The sequence below is a fragment of the Apis laboriosa genome, unplaced genomic scaffold (assembly GCF_014066325.1).
Source record: "Apis laboriosa isolate Shangri-la unplaced genomic scaffold, ASM1406632v1 scaffold16_cov148, whole genome shotgun sequence".
NCBI classification, from domain to species: domain Eukaryota; kingdom Metazoa; phylum Arthropoda; class Insecta; order Hymenoptera; family Apidae; genus Apis; species Apis laboriosa.
Window position 1 is genome coordinate 3,210,300 of NW_025222129.1, and position 26,178 is coordinate 3,236,477.

General features: G+C 34.1%; 1 protein-coding gene across 8 annotated transcripts in view; it reads left to right on the forward strand.

Moving 5' to 3' along the window:
- The window catches only part of LOC122711195 (QRFP-like peptide receptor), a 49,622-nt gene that overhangs the window by 16,665 nt on the left and 6,779 nt on the right, over positions 1-26,178 (forward strand). For all 8 annotated transcript variants that reach the window (XR_006346058.1, XR_006346057.1, XM_043929728.1 and 5 more), the window contains exons 4-6: positions 19,023-19,144; positions 22,694-22,817; positions 24,032-24,237. Coding sequence is in view for 6 of the 8 variants with exons in the window: in XM_043929728.1 (XP_043785663.1) it covers positions 19,023-19,144; positions 22,694-22,817; positions 24,032-24,237 (452 nt within the window). In the remaining 2 variants the exon portion in view is untranslated. The remainder of the gene's footprint in view (positions 1-19,022; positions 19,145-22,693; positions 22,818-24,031; positions 24,238-26,178) is intronic.

Below are 26,178 nucleotides of genomic sequence, written 5' to 3' on the forward strand. Positions count from 1 at the left end.
CCACGTCTCTGCCACCCACTCGCGTCACTCGAAAATTATATCGAATAATATACTATGCATCGAACATCTTCGAGGAAAATGTCGTTCCTCGAAACGAAATTTTCTTTCGTCCGATTTTCGGATTTATCTATTTGTGCCTGGTGACGAAGATGATAATTTTAAGAACGTCGTGACGAAAGTATTTTTTTTTTTTTGAAACGAGATTTCTTTCTTTTTTTTTTTTTTTTCTTTTTCACCATCCAATTTATTACGAATATCGTTCGTTCGTCCATTTTTCGACGTAGTAGTGGATCATTATCGTGAGAAGCTATTCGCGTTGAAGATATAGTGAAGACTGGCGAAGCTTTCGGCACCTTTTGATATCATTTTTATGGTAAAAGCTTTATCGACGTTTCGTCTAGTTTAACGGCGATCTGACTTTACTAGGAGCAACAGGTATCCGTGCTTCTAGTGATGTCAGCCAATTTGTTAGCACACTGTAATCCGTTAATTCATCGCGAAATTATATGTCGCTTGTTTCGTCTATACATCCAGTGTGTATAATTTTTACAATTTTTTTTTTTTTTTTTTTGGTAAACTGAAACTAATTTTATCGTATTATCGTGTCACTTTGTTAGATATATTTAGTTTTTTAAATATTAATATGGGTCAAGAATTTTAAGAAATTAAATACAATAAAAAAATATATATTTTTATTGTATTTAATTTCTTAAATATTAATATGGGTTAAGAATTTTAAGAAACTAAATACAATAAAAAAATATATATTTTTATAATCGATATGGCAAATTGCAATTTCTGCACACGTACTTAATAAATGGTCTCATTCTGTTAATCGAATGAATGGCTGATCGTACACCGATCTTTACTACTCGCACGCCTACGTTTCTTAATCGTGGAATCGGTTCTCTTAATTTTACAATTTTTAATTTTGTTCTTCGTGTCAAATTGTATCACACAAGAATGTCGCGTAGATCTTTATTATCCTTTCTGTCCGATTCTCAGTCAAAGTAACCGTATTGTATTCACGTTCCACGAACTTGAAACATTTCCCTTTCCTGATTTACACCGAGATTTAAAAGTTCGCGTTTCCTCAAGTTGGTAGGAAGAACTCGGTACGTGCATTAGAGAAATGTTTTTTTCTTCCTTCCAATTGTGGACAATGGGGATAAAAGTTTCTTGAAAAATCTTCGATAAGATTGTAAACGATTGTTTCTAGAAATAATTTCGTCCATCCATCGATTCGAATTTGCGCTTTTTTCTTCTCTCACAGAGAATTCCATCGCCGTAAATTCTCGAGAAAACGATCGAGAAATTGATCGAAAATCTTCCATTTCGAGCAATTATTGGGGAAGTTTTCAAGTTCACGCGAAAAGTTGAGCGAGAGTTGGTCGAGATGCTCTTTTCTCCTTGGGTCGAGTCGAGTCGATTGCGTAATTTAACGATTTTAGTAGCATCATCGGACCTTTTTTTGCCAAAATCGTTTCCCTTGATCGAATTAAAAATCTAAAAAATCGCGCGAACAAAGTTTTCGGTTCGCCCTGTTGGCAGTCGTTGTTGGCATCGTGACAAGCTTTCTCGAGGAACGTGTCTCTGACGGAAACTTTTTGTTCCGTCGCGATGAAGTTACCTTGTTACGTCCTGTCGAAAATAAAGTCGTTATTTTTGCGGCTATCGGCTATCGTCATCTTGTTGATACAAGCAACGAAAATGTTTCGACGTAAATATATTTTTTAACTTAAAAAAAAAAAAAAAAAAAAAAAAAAAAAAAAAAAAAAAAATATAAATGTCAGATAGGCTTTTAATTAAAAAAAAAAAAAAAAAAAAAAGAATAGAAACTATTTTTTTATCGATAAATCTGTCAAGAAAGAATTATTTCTTTAAATTTTTCTCTTGAACACTGAAAATAAAATAAAGATCGAGACGAGGAATCTTCTTGTTTTGAAATCGAATATAAGACTATGTTTTTTTCTTTTTTTTTTTTCCCCTCCCTCCTCTTGAAATTTTTATCGCTCGAAATGGTAAAACGAGCCAGTCGGAGGTTAGGAAAAAGGAGTGGCGTTAAAGGTGATGTGGAAATGAAGGGCAATCGCTGTATTGACACTAGATAAAAAGGCAATAAACTCGATCGATAGTGGCGGAAGTAGCGAATGTAGTTGGAAATTCTATCGTTTATTTGACGCTCTAAACGAGTCGTAGACACACACACATGTATGTATATTCTGTAACCTACATTCCTTTATCGGTTGAACATCGTTTATTTTCGACGCTTGGGACACTTGTGTTCGACGTTTGGCCTCCACGTTTGTCATCATAAATTCAAAGTAGTTTTTATTTTGAAAATAATTCTTCAAAAAAAGGAAACATGGCGTTTGGCATATTATTATCAGCAATTTCCAAAGTAGAATTACTCTTTTAGGATCTCAGATTCTTTTCGAGAAATTTAGAAGAAGGGATTTAAAGATCGTTTGAAATAAGGAAAAACAAGAGGTGGATATAATAGAGATTCATCCGAAAATCATTAAATCACTCTTCCATATCAAATTTTTAATCTGTACCCGATATTATTAAATGCGCAATAATTAATACTTGATACACGTGAAAAATGAAAATGAAATCTTCAACGAAACGTTTACGCATTTACGAATTTCAAGAGGAATTATTTTTAACGCGCATCAGTTAACGAAGAAATCAGTTTTGCGATAATTATCCAAACATTTATTCAGAATAAATAATAAACAATATATTATAATTAATTCACCAATTCTCTTTTTTTAATTGGAACTCGTCATGTTTGCCCACGAGTGAACATTGTAGATTAAAAAATTTTCTTGCGCGAAGAAAATGGTGGCTCGACAGAGATATCTAGGTGAACATTTTCGAGTGAATTTTTCGAGTGTAAATGGCTGTCTTTCGCGTCGAAATAAATGGCCACACACTTCTTCAAAGAGGCATTCTCATTTCCTTCCTGCCTCTCCATTCTCATTTTCCAACCACTTTCTATCCGCTGCTCGTCACCCGAAAACACGCGGCAACTTAACCAATGAATCGTTCCTAGGGAAATCGATGACGAAGAGCGAACCGCCTCTGAACTTGCCACTTCCATGGATTCATTATTTGCAAGCGGAGGTAGAATACGGATGTTCGCCCTACTTTCTGCTCGATCATTATAACGATTCACGATGAGAATCACCCCGTGGTTTGTCCTCTTTACTCTCGTCCAACTTGCCACTTTTCGCTACGAGTTTTCCACCTATTATTAAATCCCTCGTTTATAAAAAGTTTTTCGCACGTTTCGAATTATATCCTCTCGTTCGATCGAAATTAAATCTCTTTTTTTCACTTACCGTTTAATCCGAAGTTTATATATATATATTTCTTAATCGAATGTTTAAGATTTATTTTCTCGCCAGAGAAGAAGGAAAATTGTTCCTTCGTAATTATCGGATTTCTTTCGAATCATAATTCTTCTTATTCTTACGTTGAACGATCAAATGCAACTTGGCAAGACTTTATTCTTCTCAAAATGGATTTTTCTTTTACCAACGAACGCGATAAATGTGTTAGAACGTAATAAATAGGGAAAAAATATAAATCTAATTTCGACTGTAACAACTGCAACTCTTAGAAAAGAAGGTTTCCCTGGAAATAAATGGTTTAACAGTGGTGAGAAGGAGAGATATCGTTATAAGATTCGTTAAAAAGTGGGATATCAAGATGCCTAGTTTATCGTGAAATCTTATGAATTGAAAATTAACCGTCAGAGGGAGCGAAATCTCGCGATTTCTTCTCTGTCACGCGAGAGAATACTTTTTGTCTGACCCGCTATCGAGTTATACCACTATGCGCGTCGTGCATACTCGCCAGAAATTTCTCCTCTCGTTCTCGACGAGTCGCTTCCACGATTTATTAAAGAGATCTTATCGTATATGTAATTTCCCCGATCACGTGGTCTCGTGGTCACGTTTCTTCTACTTGCGGTTACAAAATTGCGTATTGACGTGGAATTTTACGAGCGGCCTATCGTTTAATATCACCAATTATATAATGCACCAGTCATTAGAAATGATATAATGCGGTCGTAAAATTTGTCACACGATAAAAATTTACATGTTTCGAGCGTGTTGTAGGAAACATGATTTCTGAAACACGGGGAAAGATAAGGGAGCCGAGCTTTTTTATTATTGCGCAAATGATAGAAATTTTCAAACGATCTTTATGTATGATATCAAATCTATCCCACTGTGTCGTTTTAAATTTGAATATTATATTCGTCCCTTGACGATTCTTAGCCAACTGAAATTATCCTTCGAGAAGAATTATGGCGAAATATATTTCATTTTCCATTCAAAGCTTAGAAGCATCTTAAACAATTCTTCGTATTTTTGCATAAAATCGTTTGTCAATTTCTTATTAAATGAAATATATTTCATTTTCCAATGCATTCAAAACTTAGAAGCATCTTAAACAATTCTTCGTATTTTTGCATAAAATCGTTTGTCAATTTCTTATGAAATATATTTCATTTTCCAGTACATTCAAAGCTTAGAAACATCTCGTTCAAATCCTAAACAATTCTTCGTATTTTTGCATAAAATCGTTTGTCAATTTCTTGTTAAACGAGGAAATCTGTCGTTTCGTTTGATCGTGAGGATTCGTTTTTAATTAATTAATTAGATACGTGTAACGTTACGTATATCGAAAACTCGAGTAAATACTGACACGTACGTCGAATTCCAACTCATTTAAGCCACGTGTGCACTCTAGCTTACGACTTAATACCTTGGTTATGACATTTCATGTGCACGTGTTAACACGTCCATCCTATTTCTCCGTTTGAACGACAGGCAACGCGTAATTTTCTTCTCTGGTAAAAAATAATCCCTTGGATGTAAAACTGCATCGAAAACCGCAATCGATTTCTAAGAAAAATTCCATACACACCTGCCAAGCTCAATAATTCCGATACGAAGATTCGAATTTCATTTACATCTCTGTATATCGCTTATATTATAAATGTATGACATGGAAATTCGAATAAAAATATGCCGTGTGTACAAGTTGGAATGAAACTAGGATTATAACTCGCGACACGGTTCCAAGAATATTTATTTAATATTCAATATGGCGGGATGGACATGATTTGCAATTGATATTGTATCGAATACGAATGTGAAAAGATACATTATTTGATTGAACTAAACAAATTTTTTTTCCAAATTAAGAGTTCTCCTTTAAGGTGGACGAACACAAAGAGTTTGCCGCGTATCTCGAACGTCGTTTCGACAATATCACGCTAACAAACTCGAGTACGCGTGTCAAGAATGTATTTCAGCTTCATCGTGGATCGATTGTCCTGTAATTCGTCGCGATGCATCTCACGCGTGTCTTTTGTGTACATATATATTATAATATATTATCATTAAGGTAACAATGAAACGAAATTTTCTTCGATATTTTTTCTTCTTCCTCTCGATCGACTTCGATATATTTTCGTACGAGGAAAGAATTCTAAAGCAGGCATGGGCATTTCTGGGATAGAAAAATTGCGTCAAAGAAAATGGAGAAGTATATCGTTATTATACTTTTCAAAGTACCATTAAGGGAAAGATAGATTCACCCTTAAGAGAGAAATATTTTCTCCATTTTATATCTCGTTATCGATATTTTCTACGCTGTTTCACAATTTGGTTGATCTTTTACCCGAAGCTCGAATTTCAGAACGACGATGCAATAATATCCTTCCACGTGATATTCTTACAACGTTACGAAGAAAGCTGGCAATCTCAGTCCCAAGGGGAAGCAAGACGCTAATGCAACGAAAGGATAGGAGGCTAGCTGATGATTCTTATAGGTGGATACGAAAAAGCAGGAAGAATATTACAATTTTCATTGCTGCTCTATTAGATTCTTGGAAAAATTCAATCGAGAACATTTGTGAAATCGTTTAATCGAAACATTGTGAGTGTATATATATGAATTTTCAGAATCGAAATAACTTTGCTATATTTCTTTTCCTCAAGCAAATTATTTTTATTATCCTTTGCGAGAGTTTAGTTTAAAAGACAAGCCTTGGTTTTGATCCTTAACGCTCGAGGGATTTTCGAGATTCTCACCAAGACCTGCCTTCCTTCGCCTCGATACCAATTTTGAATTCCGAGCTTAGGGTATAAAGTTTGATTGTGAAGGAAATGGCTACCCTTCGGGATATTCTCCCCTCCGGGAAGGGACGAGGCGGTGACGATCGTTGGCAATAAAATGATAACAATGGCCGATATTATACGAGACACCAAATAGGCGACACGAAAATAATATTAAAACGGACGATCCGTGTAAAGGGGGAAGAATTACTTTTCTCTGAATTCAATATCGCTCCCTTTTTAAATTTCTGATTTTAATTTTAAATTTGTAGCGAGATCCGTCCCTTGGCAGAGTCGAATCTTGAGCAAACCTCGAGGTGATAAAGGTGATTTTTCATCTCCTCCGCGTCGACCACAAGTTAGTTATTTTTCAAAGTTATTTTCACCCCCTTACGAAACGTCAATTTTGTAAACAATTTTCAAGTTTTAACATCAAATTGGAAAAGTCTTGAATTCAATATTGAGTCGGTGTGGAACTCGCCACCCACCTTTTTAACATTGTAAGTTCTCGAGACACGAAGTTCCCGAAATCCTGTGGGATCTTTCGCGAAAAGTCCACGTGGTATTTCGTGATGATTCGTCCATTCTGTCGAGGGGAAAATAGTGGACTCTCTGGAGAGAGATCGGCCGATGGGAGGCCGATGGACAAACAAAATTTCACGGTGGCCGTTTGCTTGGATTGGATTTCGTTAATCTGATTACCGCCCTTTCGAAAATTTGCAACAGCCTACGGATTCTCTCTCCCCCCCCCCCCGTTTCTTCAAATTGGATCGACACGTTTAAACGAGAACGAAATTGGAACGAAGAAGAATATTTTTATTTTTACCCGTTAGATCGTCGCTAGATTTTAAAGATATTGATCTCTTGAGCTATCTGATATTCGAAAAGTGATGGACAGTCGTCGAAAGTGTAACAGCTAAGAATAAACGACGTGGTCTATCGAGTGACGGACAGTTGTCGAAACTGCATACCAAGAATAGAAAGAGAGAGAGAGAGAGAGATTAGAATTTCAGCTAACTTTCAACTTATCGATGCTCCTCAAATATTTAGCAACAAGGAACCCGATTGTCGAAAGTGTAACAGGGATGCATAGAATAGAGAGGCTAGAAAACCCTCGAGGACGACGTCGATGAGAGATATTCCACTCTCTTTTGCGCTCGAGCTGCGACCAATCGATTCCAGAAAGTGGATCGACATTAGCTTATAATATTTTGTTAGGCCAACAGCTTCTCCACCGATTCTTCTTTTTATTACAGTTCCCGGTAGATAACGATGGGAAAAAATAATTTTGCCACGCTGGATCGAAAATAACGCCGCGATTGACCGGGGAAATGAAAGTTTATGGAATCGATCCACGGAATTTTTATTACGCGGCGAGAATCTTGAACGATCTATTCTTTATTCCTTAAAACTTGAAATTATATATTAGCGTCGAAACGAATTTGCTCTAATGAATATTTATTCGCGCAGTTGCAGTTGTTCTTTCTTTCTTTTTTTTTTTTTTTCTTCTTTTTTTTTTTTAAAAAAGATCTCAGCGATTAAATCGGATTACTGGTCACGATAAATGATTATTGCACAAAGATTTATCTCCGGGATGTTTCCTGTATTTTTATTCGAACGATAATGTTGCTTTTCGTTTGAATACGTTTCTCTTTTTTTAAATCGGATTGCACGTTGACGCGCAATAGATTAATGCGCAATGTGTCGCAAAACGGATGTTGCGATTATAAGAGAAAAATATCGATTCAATCTTGGAAGATTTGTTGCCAACAGGCGAAAGATTGGAAAAATTTCTCTTGTCGTGCTCTTTTTTTATCGGTCGAAAAAATTTATATCGCTGTAAACGATTTTTCTTCTCCTTCGAGAATATTCCTGCGAGAAAAAGTTTCGTGGCGGGTAAAATAAAAAGAAAAAGTCATCGAGAGCGTTGTGTCGTTCTCGTTGTTATATAGAGCTATTGAAATTCCTTTGTCGACACACGCGCAATATTCCCAGATATATCTAATAATAAGTCGTCTCATTTTTCATAAATCAGTTTTCATTTTTCTCTTAAGAAAACGACACACTCTGCCTAGTTTGAAACGAATATTACATTCTTTTCTCCTCGTATTTTTTTCTTCTGCACGATGCGAGTTAAAAATTATCGTTTCTAATAAATTTTAGAACTTGCAATTTTTGCCATCTCAAATCATAATTGTAATTTAGAATTACGAAATTTTAGAGAGAGATTTTTTTTTTTTTTACAAGTTTCATGCTTTCAATTTATCAAGCTTCTGACACGCAATTTATTCAATTTATTCCTTGAGCCAGACACTTCAAAAGAGTCATCGTGAAATACCGAACGAAAGTTGAGATGTAGATACGTGTAAAGAAGCACGTACACTTAACAAGTTGCCTGATCAAATTTATCCGAAAATTTAATCGATAAATTCCAGCATTTTCTACATCTTCTCCGCACAATCTTATCACATTATAGCTTTGAATCTTATAGTCTTTGTAAAATCTAGCGAATAGAAGCACGTGCACAAGTGCATCCGTGATGCGCATACTTTTTCGATCTGAACGAGATGCTCTTGAAGCTTCTTTTAGTTAGAACAAGACTTGTTCTTTTATATGCAGATCAATCTCTTACTTATACATTTAAAACCAATCTTGAAAAGCACACATATATGCTAAAAAAATATATGCTAAAATATTTTATATTTTATATGCTAAAAAATTTTTAGATAAAAATAAAATTTAAAATAGTTATTTGAAGAAATATCGAATTATTTTCTTCCTCTCTCTCTCTTGGACATTCTTTAACAGCTTTAACAGCATACGAATCCACAAGAAAATTTTGTTAAATTGTAATTTGGAGAAGAATTGGTTTTTCCTCTGTCTTTTTTTAATAGATCATGGTGTATATCGGATATTTTTTTCACGTTTCAGAAAAGATGTCAGGTACACAGAGCGTCAGTTTTCAGGGGAATTTTTCACTTTTGTGATCGACATGCGGTCACACACGCCGTTATATCTCGTTCGATATAAATGTCAGTGAATAATGTACTATTTTGATTTATAACAGAGTTCACCTATCATCCGTTTTCATTGACGAGTTTTCCCGTAAAACGATGCATAGCAGTTTCGTAAGTTGGAATTATATATCGAATAACAATGTTGTCGATTAACGGACCCAACACCTGGAACATTAGCATGGATATAGCGTGGAGAACAATACGCTTCGTGATTTTCGTTCAACGAACTCAACCATCGTATAAATATTCATGAATATTTTAATTTTACATTACGTTTCGAATGGTTTCGAACGATGAACAGACAACGGCGAGATCGTTAAAGGAAAGTATCGAATAAAGGGAAGAAACGTCGTATTAAAAGAACGTAAAAATATAATTCCGTTAACGGTGAAAAGCGGTATAAAGGACAATTATAATAAAAATAAGGGGGAAAGGGATATTAAAACAGGAGTTGCAATGTTGAGAAACGTAAGAAGGTGGAAGAACGGGGAATAGAGTGGCAGATTAGGGATTTTTTAAGCGCGATTGTAACGGTGGTGAGTGCAGGGAGGATCAACAAGGAGAATCGGTGGAAAAAGTGAATTCGAAAAATGTGCACAATTGAAAATGGAACGTAAAGTACGTCCAATAAAACGTCCACGAAAGAAATCCTTCCAAGCATCCTTCGAATTCCTTGGATATTCCCGGATTCTGAGGTGCTTATACGTTGGAAAGCTGAGAATGACAGTTGGGGGTAGGTCGAACGGAATTGATCTATAAAGTTGCTGATGCGAAAATATCAGCTGGTACACGCGAACAGTAGTTAGGACACTATATAAGCGAAAGGGACGTGTACAGGTTATAAAAATCGTCTGATATAATATTTCATATTCTTGTTTCTCGAAGCTCGAAATTGCTCGTTATGCTTTGCATTTTATTTTCATTCGAGATAAACTCTCTCACTTTTTTTTTTTTTTTTTTAAATGAAATGTATAATTTGTCCTTATCGCGAAGTGTAAATTTTCGAAATAATAAAATGACGTTTCACAGTTCAGTTGAATCGAATTTTCAAGTAAATATCGATATTTGAAAAATATTGAACTCGATATTTATCTTGTTATATTTTTTTGTTTTAAATATAAATTTCCATAAATTATTGTGTACTCGTGCCTTTGACACGTGGGAGATGTAATTAAATGGAGATACATTCTACGATCAATGTTCGTAGATCCACACTTTCATATTTTACGCCTTGACCGAGTTCTGCTTGTAATCCCATTGTTGCAATGGCTTTACCAAGTTTCCTCGAATATGCGCGTGTACATATATTGTGCCAGGATGATAAATATTTTGAACAATGAAACAAAGTTTCGAAATGATTAGATATTATAGACACGTGGTGAATGACAGTCACGGGATCAAAATTTATTTTCATTTTCATCAAAGACGGGCGGATTATAATTTATACTCAATCATCATATTACTTTTGTATTTGTGAAAGAAAATTTTTATCGAAATATTAATTTATCCAGTGCAATTTATAATACGAAAAATAATTAACGAGAAAACTTGTGGCGTTATTAATGGTTGTTATTAAAAATCGTGGATTTTAATTTTTCGAGTGGTAATTTGTCAATCAACGGTAATTTATTTTCTAATATAAAAAATTTTAAAGAAAATTGATTTATTTTAAACAAAAGTTCGATATTACAGAAAAGATTAGATAATGTTGGAAAATCGTATTATTATGAACTGTATTGTACGAATATTTAAGGATTTCCTCCAGGAGTACGACATTCATTCGTTAAAGTAAAGGTTAATTTGCTATTTACCAAATGCAAATAGGATCTTAGCAACTTTCAAATTTATCGTCATGATATATATTAAACTTCTGAAACGAAAGATTTATTAAGATTAAATTTTATGATATTTAAACATGGATTTTTATATCGATTAAAGGAAAATGACGTTTATTTTTAATAAATTTTGGGTACAAATTTAAAATTTCGTTTTATATTGATTTAATCATCTTCTATAATCGTTAATGATCATTAAACGAAAATTCTACATTTCAATATTTTAATTGAATATTGAATGAAATGGAATCAATGATAAAAAAGGATAAAATAATAGTGGATTTTTCTTTGATAAATTTCTATGACAAGACAGGATCAGGCTGGTAAATATCTTTTTCAATAAATGCACATTTATCAAATAATATTCGAGCATAATTTTAAAGCATTTAATTTTAATTACATAATTATTTCTTTTATTTGGTTTTTCGTTGGAATCATGTATTAAGTTATATTTTTTAACGCATATTTCATACAAAATCAAGTTCTCTTTTACCGGAAAAATAAAATGAAATTATTAAATTTCCAACAAATTAAACACTGCATTGATTACATTTTATTTCACGAAATACAGGTATTTTCATTATCACTCTGTTTAAGTCGAAATTCAAAATCATCGTCTCAAGGAAGAAAGAAAGACCAAGGTAGCAAGAATATACGTAATTTGATATATTTCAAGAAAGATGAAAAAAAAAGGAATTTGAAGTTGGATCTCGAGTACAATTCGCAGCAGCAGAAGATATCTCTACAAGATAAAAAAAATGTATTCGAAAAACTCCTCAGGCAATCTCGCCCGAGATATAAAAATTCGTATTTGCGATTCCAGGGCGAAGTTTCTAAGAGGAAATGACGATTTCACAGGCGACAAACCTGGACGATTCGCAATTTGGAAAATGGCCGGTGAACTCTCGTTCTCCGCAAGAAATTCGTCACTTCGTTAAATCGAATTGCTCTCGTGATTTTTATCGTACCGAATTTTCTCGAATGGGGAAGCTCGGTGTTCTCGTGTGAATGTGAAAAATTTGGGACGATATTGTCATTTTTTCCTTCTTCTTCTTCTTCTTCTTCTTCAATATTTTGCGATTTATCTTTAAAGATTCGAGATTCTCGTTGATAATCTAATTTAGAAGTTTTGAATTACTGGAGAAATAAAATAAAATTATTAAATTTCCAACAAATTAAACACTGCATTGATTACATTTTATTTCACGAAATACAGGTATTTTCATTATCACTCTGTTTATCGAAACTTTAAAATCATCATCCCAAGGAAGAAAGAAAGAATAAGGTAGCAAGAATATGTCATTTTCTTCTTCTTCTTCTTCTTCTTCTTCTTCAATATTTTTGCGATTTATCTTTAAAGATTCGAGACTCGTTGATAATCTAATTTAGAAGTTTTAAATTAAGATTTTTGGATCTACTTTCATCATCAACAATTATTCATTTTTATCTAATAATAATTTTTACTTCTCTTTTTTTTTTGTAGATTTGTTGCAATTGCGATGATAATGATTAGCTGAACTAAGCTGAAAGAAAAAAGATTCTGCTTCGTTCCAAGCTTTTGGGAAGATTAAGATTAAGGGGGATAGAAGAAGTGAAATGGTTTAGAGGGTTATGGAGGGCAAGATGGTTCGGAGATCGTAGAACGGGATAAAACAGGAGGAATCGAAAGAGAAAGCGCGATAATACGATAGTTAAGGAAAATAGAGGATTGTGTTCTGAATGAAACGAAGTGTACTACGCGGACATTAGAAATTTTTCGATCATTTGAAACATTGATTCGAAAGGATAAAAGAAATTTCATCACAATCATCCGAATCGTACTCTATCTAAGGTATATTGTAATCGATACGTGAACCAACAATTTCTTTACAACTTTCTTCTATAACATAATCCTATAACAATTTGTAGTTGACACGATTGGATTCTCGGTAGGAAGTTTATAAGCAAGATATTTGAGGAAAGAAAAATCCGGTAACACCGAGTCGAAGAAAAATTGTTATTACTTCAAGACTTGTTTACAGGGATCTGGTTTTAGCCACTTCTTGCTACTTTGTCATGTGGTGTATGACGTTCACGTAACTCGGTCGAGTTAGTTTTAAAAAAAGTTTTATACTCGACGAACTTCGATTGTCAAATGTGTCATCCCCTTTCCTCGAACTGCATCGTATGGCGTATAATATCTTTATTCTTTTGTTGGAGTTTTATCTAATCGACGACTACATTAGCATTGCATTAGTGCACATTTGTTATTCGACAAATAATTCAAGGGGAGGAAAATGTTATAAATAATTAATTAATGCAATCTAATCGATGTAATGTGATTATAACGATAACAATATTTGCATTTTACGATCAATCCAATCGAATGACGTGTCCGTTTTAATAGACCGATAGTAATGGTAATGGCGCGCCTGTTCTCTAATTGTCTCATTACGCTTTTCGTTCCGATTAATTCCTTCATAATTGAGAACAATATGCCTGTTGTAACAACGTTACGTTTGTTATAAATTCTTGCTCAATTTTAAAATATTCTATTTTATATTGCAGATATTTTTTTTTTTCGCACGATGAAATAAGCTCGAGATAATAAGCTCGAAATCAAGGCTTTCGAAGCTCTTTGCGTTTATATTTTATTTTCAATTCACGAGTTTTCAATAACGCGTCGATAAATCATTGGGCAAAAGAAAAAAAAAAAAAAAAACGGCGACCGAGCGCAATTTTCATTTCACGACTGGAATCTCGAGTTTCAGCACAGGTAACAGGTTTGCAAGATTGCACTGATCGATAGTTGCCCGTTACGTTTATTTATTCACCTGCGCGCCCATATAGTACACGTTGCTTCCTCGTTCTAGAAACCATTTACACCGACGTGTCGTTCTTTGCCTGTGAAGAGAATTGCAACAACAACGATTCGTTCGTTCTCCAGTTTACACGATCAAAAACGTATAATAGTTTATCGCGTGTATATCGATCTCTAAGGACTTCTCCGCTATATTCGAAACCAACCGCGTTTAATACAACCGAGGTTAATACGCGACGCGATGCGAATAGCGCGAAATAACAAACGCCGAACACGACGCTTTTTCTTATTCGCGAAACGTAATTGTTTCTGGATGGAATTCCTAGAATGGTATACTGTTGGAGTGATTATGAAAATTCAGAGAAACGAATATAATTTCCAAAATGAATTTTGTACGAAACGATAAGAGGCAAATCGTTTTTCTTTTAAATAAAAAAATCATTATAGAAAATTAAATTTCATCTTCCAAAACGTGTTACGTGGCATATTGTTATTAATAAACTCGAATCAAAAAGATTTTATTTTTATACAATAAATTATTGAACAATAAGAAATTAATCTTGATCCATCTCGTTCTAAAATAATTGATAATATATATTCTTGAAATATTCTTAAATATATGTATATATTGAAATTAAAAATAAAATTATTAAATATAAAAATCGGTTTATTATTAATTCATTTAAATTTATGTATCTAATTCTATAAATAATAATTATAGAAAAAATATTTCTTATTAAAAAAATAAATATCAATGATTTACGATCAATTAAAATTAAAAGATTAAATTTTATTGAATTAAATTGAATATTAATTGAAATTAATCGTTCTAAATAATTTTTAAAAATTAATTTTTTTTTTTTGTAAACGATAATTTTCTCATTCATCTTTCGTTCATATTTCTTTGATTAAAATTCTGCTAATTAAACTTGTTATTCGAAGCAAGGATTTGGTAACTTTTATGACAATTTCCATTGAAAAGACGTTGAATCGTTAATTCATTCGCACGTAATCGTGTTTAATCGTGTTCGTATTTCATATTATTGAATTACGTAGATCCCGTCACGATGATAACGAAGTTATGCATATCTTTGAAATCAAATTTGAATCGATGAAATTAGCGAACGTTCCTAATGCTTGATCGCAGGACACTGATAATCAAGCAATTATCAGACGGTATTGATTAAGTAAGCGTCTACGATCGTCGCACGAGACGACTCTCTTATTCCAATTAGACTCGTTATTAAATAGGTTCGTTATTCGAGTTACAAATGCAAATTAAACTTGTCACTCGTCGTTGCAGTTCGTTTGTTCGAATATAGAATTTGAAGAATTTACGATTGAAAAATAGATTGATATTTATTTGGATGTCAAAGGAATGTTCATTAGTTCGTGTCGAAATTTTTTTAATCGATGATAAATTTACAATGTGGAATGGAGGTTAATCGCGAGATTAATTATGCTTATTCGTGAATTTCTAGCGAACAATGAAAACTTTTCAACTTGTGTTAAAGTTTTCATTATTAAGTTAAAGTTCTCTTTGCTGGATCCATTAATCCAATTCGCCGGCCGATCTTTCCAGAAAACTTTATCTCGCTTGCAAACCGTACCGACTTTTCAACTTTTCAACTCGATTCATCAAAATAATATCAATCCACACTGTTAAATAACGAATTATATCTAAATGTATGTTAAACGTTTCTCAGAGAAACGCAAATGACGTTCTTCCATTCCGTTAAAGCTGATGCTCCACGTCTTGCTTGCTCTCGTTTTTTCATCGTACGTTCTCTCACGTACGATCATATCGAGGCAAATTCGTTTTAATCAAAGGGGGTGCTCTCATTCAAAGCGTATTTTTCACACGCATATTGATATATGCGCTTTCAATATATAATTTCATTCATAAAATTTAATTTGTCCTATTATCTGTATCACGATTTGATAAAATATTTAGAGAATTAGAAGGAGAAAGTAGATCCTCGAACCCTTCCGTTCCATTTTAGCCAAGAGAAGGGAGGGAGATGAAATTCGAGAATCGAGCACGTTATATCGTAAATTTAAATATTTGCTTCAATTCAGTGGAGGTTTAAACTTGACTCGAAACTTGTGTAAAGTTATTTAAGGGAATAATTAGAAATTTAATGCTTTGTGCAAGAGGTTCAAACGGGGAAAATTGGTAAATTGAATCGGTAAACGTGTTGTTGGAACTATTTCGCTTTTCCAAGGGATTAAATTGAGAAACGAGTCACGCGGGGAATCGAATCAACTTGTTGTTCGGATGTTGTCTTCCTTTCTTCGATACTTTCTTGAATACTTGAATACGAGGTAACGTAATTATTCAAATTGGATCACGGATGTAAGATGATTTCGAGTCGCTTTGTTTAAAGAAACAAGAGACCAAACGATCGAATCTTTTTCTACTCTGCAAAACCAATACAATACGATTGTACGAAATTCTTTTCAACAAATCAAATCAAAGATACGGGAAGCTTCTTATAATTAAGAGAATTAAAAGAGGGGGAGAACACTTTCGAAATCTTTCCTTGTTCCAATCGAAAGAGAAAACTTTCTCGTGATTCTGTTGCGAATGGAAGCATAGAAAATCGGAATTCTGTAACGCGGGAAAGAAATATCGGGAGCAAAATGTGTAGTTAAAACGCTTAAACCGCTGAACGTAAGTGCCAAACCATAGATCGTGGCCACGAGTTCGCTTTGGATCGCTTTCTCGGTTTACTCGAGGGAGAAGCATGCCACACGTTTGCTGAACGCGTAGAAACACGAATTCCTGCATCGTGCATCGCTCTTAATTGAAATTAATGCAATTAGCGTAAAGTTTACCTCGATTGTGGTAATTGAACGCAGCTGGATTGTAATGCGATTACCCTCGCCAAGAAAATTGGATGAAATTCCGCGGTGGATGGAGATTAGATTCGATTTGGGGAAAAAAAAAAAAGAAAAAAAAAAAGAGTGACTTTGATCGAAGATAATCGTGCTCCACGATTGATCATAATCGAACCGGCCTTTTAGAAAGTTTGTTCGAGAGAGAAACTTATTTCCACGGAACGGGATTAAATTTCGGAAATTAGGCAATCGAATGTTTAATTTTTCTTCTCGATATATTTTCGAGATTTTCATAATCTTTTGGAACGTTATTTTTATTATCTCTTTACAGTTTAAAGGTTTTCATATTTAATTAAATCCCTGGCAGAGGGATATCGAAAGGGGTAAAATAATCGTAACAGAGAACTTTGAGTGAAATTCTTTTCCTCTTGAACGCAGAGAATCGATATGTTGTCTCGAAATCTCTTTGTTTATCGCTCGTGGAACTCGTGTTTCCCTACAATTCAGGAATTTCGTGTTCGAAAATTTCAATCGTGTTTCCAACCATCCCCGAAAATATCACGATGTTTACTCGACTCGATTTTATCCTCGATTTTATACTCGACTTTTATTGAATTCTCTCTCTCTCTCTTTCCTCCCTCTGCCAAAGATATTTAAGCGTATTCTCTTCTCAATGGGGAAATTTTCACTCCTCGAGAGGAAGATTTCTTTGACAGGTCACCGTCCATCGATCAACGATCGATTCGAGCTGTCTTCCGTCCATCTGACGGAAATTCATCGCTGTAAAAAGTTAATTCAGCTCGTAATCTTGGTTCGTTGATGGTGGTGGATCGTGTTTCAAGTTGGCATTAAGGGGAAGATTAACTAGAGCGAATGGGATCAACCGGTTCTTGCGTTTTTCTTTTTTTATCTTTCGTCATGATCCCCCAGTTGGACGATTTTTCTCGAACGATTTAATAGGAAATCATAATTTATCGGCTATATAATTATGCTTCTTCATTATCCGGAGAATAAAAATTTGTTATATTGTTGTTAGGCGAAAATTGTAAAATATAGTGTACAGAGAGCGTTTATATATTATCATAGAACAAAAAGAGCAATTGAAGTTTACCTCGAACGAAACGAGACAAGGATAGAGCGGCAAGACGATTTAATAAATAATAATTTTTCGTATACTTTTGTATTTGTTTTTGCTGGAATCGACTCTCCACGAATTAACTCCAACTTATTAATCGCTCGATAGACGAATAACGAGGACAAATAGAACGTTTTGAGAAAAGATGATATCAGTAGTTTCATGGAGAAATTTGAAACCTCATCATCTCCAAACGAATTTCCATTTATTATCCTCTAATATTCTCATTTCAAAACATACATTATGTTTGGCAACATAATATTATAATTGCTTAAATAATTTAATTTTAGAGGTTCGCTTCCACGAAATCCACGAAACGATTCGAAACGTCCTCTAACGTATTTCAGTCGAGGAAGTTCGAGATTTCTCCCGGTTGGATGCGTTCCACGCTCATTAACGCGTACAAAGAGCACACTTCAATATATAAGTCCATCTTCTTTGAGCGAAAAAAAAAAAAAAAAAAGAAAGAAAGAAAGAAATCTCCGCGAAAGAGGTTGATTAAACACGTTTTCCCAAATAAGCGACTTGAGCTCGGAGACCGTTTTCCTCGGCCTCTTTTATTGCATCCCTGCACCTCTTTCTCTTCCGTTTCAATACACACCCCATTGTCTCGCGTGATTTTTATTCTTGGATCGATATCGTACTTTTTCAAAAAAATTTGAACGGAGACAATATTCGTCTTGCAAATATTCGTGTACGATTTCCTTATATCAAATTTTAATTATATCAAATTTTAATTTAAATTTTTCTTTTCCTCTAATCAAATTTCATTAATTTCATTAATCAAATTTTAATTAAAATTTTTTTTTTTTCCTTTAATCAAATTTTATGGAAAAAAAGAAATTCGCATTAGAATACGTCACAATATTCTATTTTCTCTAATCAAATTTTATCTTTAGATTTTTCAAAATCACGTACGTATATAATTGAGTTAGAAGTAATCGTTGCAAAACATTTGTAAACAACTTTGAAAAGAAACTCGTTTTTAGTTAACGGATGAAAAAATTATTGCGAAATGAAACGAGTGTAACGCAAGATCATAAATATTTATGAGAAATTTATTTTCAAATTTTGGTTACGATGTAGCCGCTACGGTGTAGCGTGCCGTGATAGGAAGTTTAAATTTTATACTTCGACTCCGACTATTTTTCCAATTCCAGGAAGTCGAATCGTTCACTTCTGTGTTTTATGCGTATAATAAAAAGGTTGTGTGGAGCAATTCAATCTGACAGGACGCGAATGGATTTGTTGCAGGTGGCGAAGCTGTTCTCGTACACGTGGACTATGGGCCTGTTTCTATGCAAGTCGGTGCACTATATGCAGAGCGTCTCGGCTATTTGCTCGGTCGTCACGTTAACCGCAATGTCGATCGAAAGGTAAACCTCGTGAACACGTTATAACGTGTTCTACGCCATTTTTTTTTTTAAATTTATCTGCATCGCGAGTAATAATCGAATAGTAGAATATTTTTTTTTTTTTTTCGAATTGAAAAGATAATAGATTAAATCGACCCGAAGAACGAGCGATGATAATTTTAAATGTTTCTCTTATTAAATTGAGTATCATTTTTTAACTATTTAAAAAAATTTAGAAATATTTGAGAAAATTCTATTGTTCTATTTTTGTAATATTTTCTATGGTGAGCGTATTTTACGCGTAGCGTAGAAAGGGATCGAGGCAAATTTTTTTAAAAAAAATTCTTGCATTCTTGCATACGTGCTTTAATCTTAAAGGAGATATACCGTCGAAGAATTAAAACTCGAGGAATCCAGCACTGCTCGAGAACGTGCAGTTTCGCTTAATTGATGCGCTTAAACGAGTTCTCAGAAATTCAATTTTATTTATAGCTCCCCACGGATAGGTTTTCCCCCGATGAACCGCGAAAACGGTTCTTTCCTTTCAGAATCCTTCAATTCTTCCGCGTATACTATAATTTTAATCACCAAATCGCTCTCTGTTTTCTCGGAATTCTAATATTTCTCTAGAAATTAACCTGACACGCGCGAATTTTAAATTTCGCAAAGATGTGTTGATAAATAAGTGGTAAATAACGAACGAACATATTTTGAAATGGAGAAAGAAAAAGAAAAAAGAACAAAATTAGACAAAGTGTTTTGAATTATGAAGGAAATAGCATAAGTGGAAAGTTCTTTGTTACTTACGATTGAAGAAAAAGAATGAAAATCCGACTGAAAAAATTAATTGATCACTTTGCTATCCACTTTAATTACTTAATTCTTATCTCGACTCACGATCATCTCTACATTTATATTTCATTTTATAATTCAAACAAAACGACTGCCAACTATTTTAACGAATTTTTATTCTGTTCTTGCGCGTTCAATTTATATACCTGTATATAATCGACATAAAAGTCCATCTTCGAATTCCTATCCCAGCCGAAAGAATTTTCCATTCAACTTCACGTTAAAGAAGAATCCTCTGGTTCGAAACACAGAAGTCCATCCGGAATTCATCGCCCGCTTTTTTTCTTTTCAACGCCCTTCGAAGAAAGTTGGCGCAAGAACACGAATCGTCCCTTCCATTTCAGATCGGATTGGGAGCGATTCGAGATTGGGAAGCCTCCCTTTTATCCCCTTCGATTCTCTCGTTGCGAGAAATTATCCTCCCGTTTTATTGATAGATAGAGTAGGGTTGGACGAGATATCTCGCGTTTTGTATTCCATCGTTGCACACCATCGATGAGATATAACGAGATTTATTATTTGTATCCGTCAATTCTTTATTTATCTTTTTTGGCTCGTTACAAAATAGCGAGAAAAACATCGATTTCTTGAGAGATTTCTTCGTTGCAAAGGAGAAACTTGTCTCTTCAAAATGATCGAAAACAAAACTTTGAGAAACAATTTTTAAACCCCATAGAATCGTTTGAATTCAAAGAAAAAAAGACAACTTTATTTTTTTCACTTTGTACTACGACAAAAAGCAACGTTCTAAAAAATAAAATTCTATCTATGTAAAAGGAGAGGGTTTCTGTCGCGCTTTAGTCTATCGTTTTACGATTCTTTTTTTTTATTATTTACAAAGTCGCAACGAGCTCGAACATTGACAATTTTTTCAATTTTTTCTGAAAATTGAAATTTTATCGATTCGTTAATTCCTTGATCCGGCTTAATACGTTATTGAAGCGAGGGAATTGATCACACGATAGAAATATTTGCGTATAATTTATTATTAATCTCAAAGGTATATAATTACTTTATATAGGTCACGATGAAGAATACAAATATTTACGAGAATAAAGATAGCTATTGCACGTAAACAGAATTGGATCGTCCGAAATGTATCAAGCTTTTATTAATCTCACCAAGAGGATATATCGTCCTTCCGTGATTAAAAATGGCGGGATTAAGGGGGGGGGAGGGCTGTGAAAACTTGTTTGAGAATTTACAATGGAGGAATTTGTTGTTTCAGCTCGCTGATCACGTTCGCCATTCGTGAAACACCGATAAAAATAGGCCTCGCGCACGCGTTATCCAACAATTTCCTATCTAACTATGTTTAAAATTTATCTCGTCCTAAAGGAAATTGAATCGCCTTATCGTCGCCTACCTTTCCTCCTCCTCCTCCCCCGCGATATTAAATCGATCCATCCCTTTTCTTCCACGGTTTATCGCGACCATCCCCGTGGAAAGGAGATAGAAATCGTCCATATGTTTTTATTAGCGACACAGGGAGCCGTCGAAAGGGAAGAAGGGGGGATATGCTGGGGATATGCTGGGGATTTCGGTGATAGAAAACGTTTCTCGTCGAACTCTCGTTGAAATAATCTTTTCCCACGATTCTATTCCCATACGTAACGAGGACAAATATTTAGGAGGAGCATCGAGGATGATTAAGCAACTTATTGGAAAGCTGATTTATTTGTTAGCGGTTTCAATTTAATCATGGTCGACGATTGAATTTATAATAGCTAAATGCGAAATTTATTTTGATAATGTTACACCGAACTATATAGGAATAATATATGGATGGAATAATATTTAAGCCGTTGTTTGTTGTATTAAGTCCAAGTTATCGATAGGTGCAATTGGATCATTTGCAAATATTTCTTTGCTTTTAACTTTTTTCTTTATTTGCTTGTTCGCTAAATCCGCTTTTTTATCCTTTTTTTATTCCTCCGAATTTTTCGTTAATCTTCGAATCGTAAAAATTGTAAAATTGTAAAATTGCATAAATAAGGGAAGATAAATAAGAATCTTGGATTTTTCCAATGAAAGTAAGAAGAAAAAATTTTTTCAATCCGATACAATTATTTCGAAATATCGTAAAACACCAGAAATTAAATTATCAGAATTGATGAAGAAGAAATGAAATTATCAGAAGGAAAAGTAATTTTAGAAGCGTGACTGTTTAAATTCGGTCGCATTCAGCGACGTGGGTAGACGGTTGATTGATAGAGGATCTAGAAATATACGCGTATCAACCCACTTTGTATTCGTGGCTGCGCTTTGAACGAGAGAACGATCATAGTGGCAATCTCTTTTCGCTTAACTGCGCAGGTATTCAGTACAGAGAGAATAACCCGTAAAATAGAAATAAATAAGAGAAAGAATCAAGTTAAACGCGCATATCAAAACACCAAAAAAAAAAAAAAAAAAAAAAAAAAAAAAATAACCATAACCGTAAAAACGAAACGTTGGTTGCGATTTCGTTCAGTTTATCCCAATCGTTTTTCAATCATCTGATCTTTTGATGTCGAGCACGTTCGTTAGTGAAAACGTGAAACAGTAAGAAAGAAACTTGTCGCGTTCACTCGGCCCGGAATTATTTATATTTTATTTCTTATTTCTATTTTATTTCTCTAGCTCTTAATAAGCATGTGAAGATCGCATTGCACGTTAATACGTTCCATGCGGTGGCGAATATTGGCGGACTAATCAAAAATTCCTCTCGTGTTTCAGATATTACGCCATAGTTCACCCTATGCGGGCCCAGTACACGTGCACGATAAGCCAGGCTCGCAAAATAGTAATTACAACTTGGGTGGCGTCCTTCCTTCTCGGTATACCAATGATCTTCACGCAGGTACGCTTTCCTTATTTCGAAGAAATAATCGATCGATTTTAAGTTGATCGATTTTCTTTCTTGCGACAGCAGGAAGAAAAATAACCTGAATGTATCTTTCGTAAGATACGTAATTTGGAAAAGTGTTTTCGCTCGTGTTTTCTGATATTTTGAACCCGATTCTCTCGAAAAAATCGCATTTTTCACAAATAAATCGTTCTGCATTCCGTCTATGAGTAGATGTAATTCCGGAGAACAGAAAGCTTCTTACGAAAATTGCGTCGGTTATCAATCTCTTTTATCCAATATCTTGTGCACGCGAGACGAAGGGAGGAAAAATTGCCTCGATTTCCGATATCCCATTTAAAGGAATTGCTGGTCCGTGCAAATATGCGCGAGACAACATTGGTGGTCGCGGTCTGAGCGAGTCGACGCGCATCCCTCCTGTGTTCGTCTCGCGGCAAGAGACGCGTATTTATCAGAGCGTTAAGAGGTTAGTCGTTTCGGAATTCAGAGGAGGGAAGGAGAATCGATGGAGGGAGTGGAAAATTGAGCGAGTTCGTTCGAAAGAGCGTGGGAGGAAAACACACCCCTATTTTGCGCTTGGACGCGCTTCGAGCTACGGTTAAAACGCGACAGTGTCAGCGTCGTAATAAATTATCGAAATGTCGAGCGTTGGACGATACATTTTGATAAGGGACGAGGAGAGTCGTTTCACCTTTCTCCTGTGTGGCGGGCGAATCGAGGCGCCCTTGTGCCTCGAGGATCGCGACATGTAATTAAAAACGAGGGAGCGCGTGGCCCGGTTTCGATGAAATCTTTGTCTCCCCGCGTGAATAGGGATACGATACAAAAGGAAAGGAAAGAATTAATGAAACGCGACACGACTCGTCGCGTTGCGCGTGTCTCCCCAATGTAAGTGACACGAGCGCGACGAAAAGAACGATACGATCGTCGCTTCGCGACTCGTTTCAGATACGGTTCGATAAATATATCTTTACGCGCCAACTCGTAAAACGAGGATACGTATCTTGATGATTCGCTCGATGATTTCGATTAAAAATTCTTTCTGTGAATTCGAGTCTTCAATTTTGCCACGTTAGTTTCGAATTCGATCGCATTTCTCACAAAATATTTCTATGTGAGAAAATTATTTGATATTTGGAACGTTTAATGTATATTGGAATATTAATGGCAAATATTTGCGGTTAGATAATGGAAAAATTGTTTTCCAGACACACAAGGAAGTCGGATTGAGGGTAATCGCTTACTGGTGCGTTCGTGATTCGGAAGGTGGACTTTTATGGCGCGCCCACGAGGTTTATATGCTGGTGTTGGTCCTGGTGTTACCCCTAGCCGTGATGGCGTATTGTTACACGGCCATTTGCTGGGAGATTTGGCGAGTCATGAAACGCCGATACCACATGACATCACGCCGCGTGTAAGTCTCGCTTTTTTATTATTTTTGTTCAGATTTTTTTAATCACTTCGACGACAAATTTCTCAATATTTGTTCGTTTGGAACGTGGAACACGTGGGGGGGGGGAGGGGTCGATAATTTCAATAAAATTTACAAATTTATCTCCTTTCGTGGAAAATAATTTTCCCGCAATTTTTACGTAAAAAATGGCGATTAAGATTGTGAGAAAAATCCGTTGCCGGCTTAATAATCCGCTAGTAGATTGTTCGATCGAAGCAAGGGTTTTTATCGTATATTTTACGATGGAATCCATCGAAAATTGAGATCTACATATATTAATTCTTGAATTTTTAACGAGTACGAAATCGTATTTTAAATCGTTTAGCACTCTCGATTTAAATCCGTTTTCTGATTGAAATTCAACGTTATGTTATCTTTTACTTTCAATTATTTATTCTTCTTTTACTATTTAACGAAATTTTTCGATTCTTTAAAATTTTTAAATTATTGTTTTTTCATTATATATTTTTCATTCATATTTCATCAGAAATACGTTCGCTTGCTTTTAAACATCGACAAACTCGAAACTTTGTAATTTTCATTAATTATTTATGATTTTCATATTATTTTTATCGGAAATTTTTCTATAAATTCTCAGTATATATATTCTGAGTATATAATAATAAAAAAGTAAAAAAAATATCGTAATAAAATATTTATCCGTGAAACTTTATTTTCTGAAAGAAAACGCAATAGAAGAAAAAATATTATCGCAAAGTCACATAGATATTCGATATATATATGTATTCCATATAAAATTTATTTTGTATCAACATTTATTATTGCATCAAAAATTGCTGCAACAAAAGTAAATATTAAATACGAACGAATATATTACATTTTCGTGTAAATCCAGAAAAACGAATGAAAAAAATTCGATTTTTCATCCTTCACCTATACTATCTTGCATATCGATTTATCTGTTGTCGTATAAGAGCCGAAAATTCCCACGTAACGTCAATTTATAATCGTCAGACTTTTCCTCCGTGATTGAGAGGTAAACATGCTTTGCAAACTGATGAAAAATTGGTGTAAGTAAATATATATCGATGCATATCTCGTTGCATTTAATTTTTTCAAAAAATATGATTTTTTAATTTTAATAAAGACTTTAATAAAGAAACGCACAATCTCGTGATTGTGACACATTTTTTCTTTTTTTTTTCTTTTTTCATAAGATTGTATATTTAAATGAGTATTACAGAATATGTAAGATTTTTGTAATTTAAATTCTGTAAAGGTAAAGGATTTAATAATCTTTTGATATAACGTTTTAAATTTTTTAATATATATTTTGTTAAGTGTAAGATATTATTTTCTCGAAATTATTTTTCACCTGTTTGACATTAAAATTTAATCGCAAAAGATAATAGAGCAAAAAGCTTAGATAGGTTTAATTTTACTTGTTAATTTGCATAGTGATCTTCGCTTGTTCTTCACTGCGAGATAAAAAAAAAAATTCTGCGTCGTATATATTTATTTACGTTTTTTCGAAGAAAGAAATCATCTTAATTGCAAATCGTTTATTCTTAATTTTAAATTCTTATTTCTTAATCACGTTTTATAATGGATACGACGAATTCCCCTACTGCTGGAAGTGAAAATAAAAAAAAACGTTGAGAAGGTAATAAAAGTCTCATTTTTCACGCGACAAAGTTTAAAGATAATCGATGAATGTGATATTATAACTAAATGTCGAAAAATATTTTCAATTATATCAAATTAAGAGAATTCTCATCGAAATAATTCTTCGCGAACGAAAAATTCAGCGGGCAAAGAAGAAAATTTCGAAGAAATTTTTGCACTAATTTTTCTTTCCTTTTCCGAATAGAAATTTGAAAAAAAGAAAATTTTACTCACTCATAATCTTTTGGATTCATTGTCCCTATTAACATCCTCGTG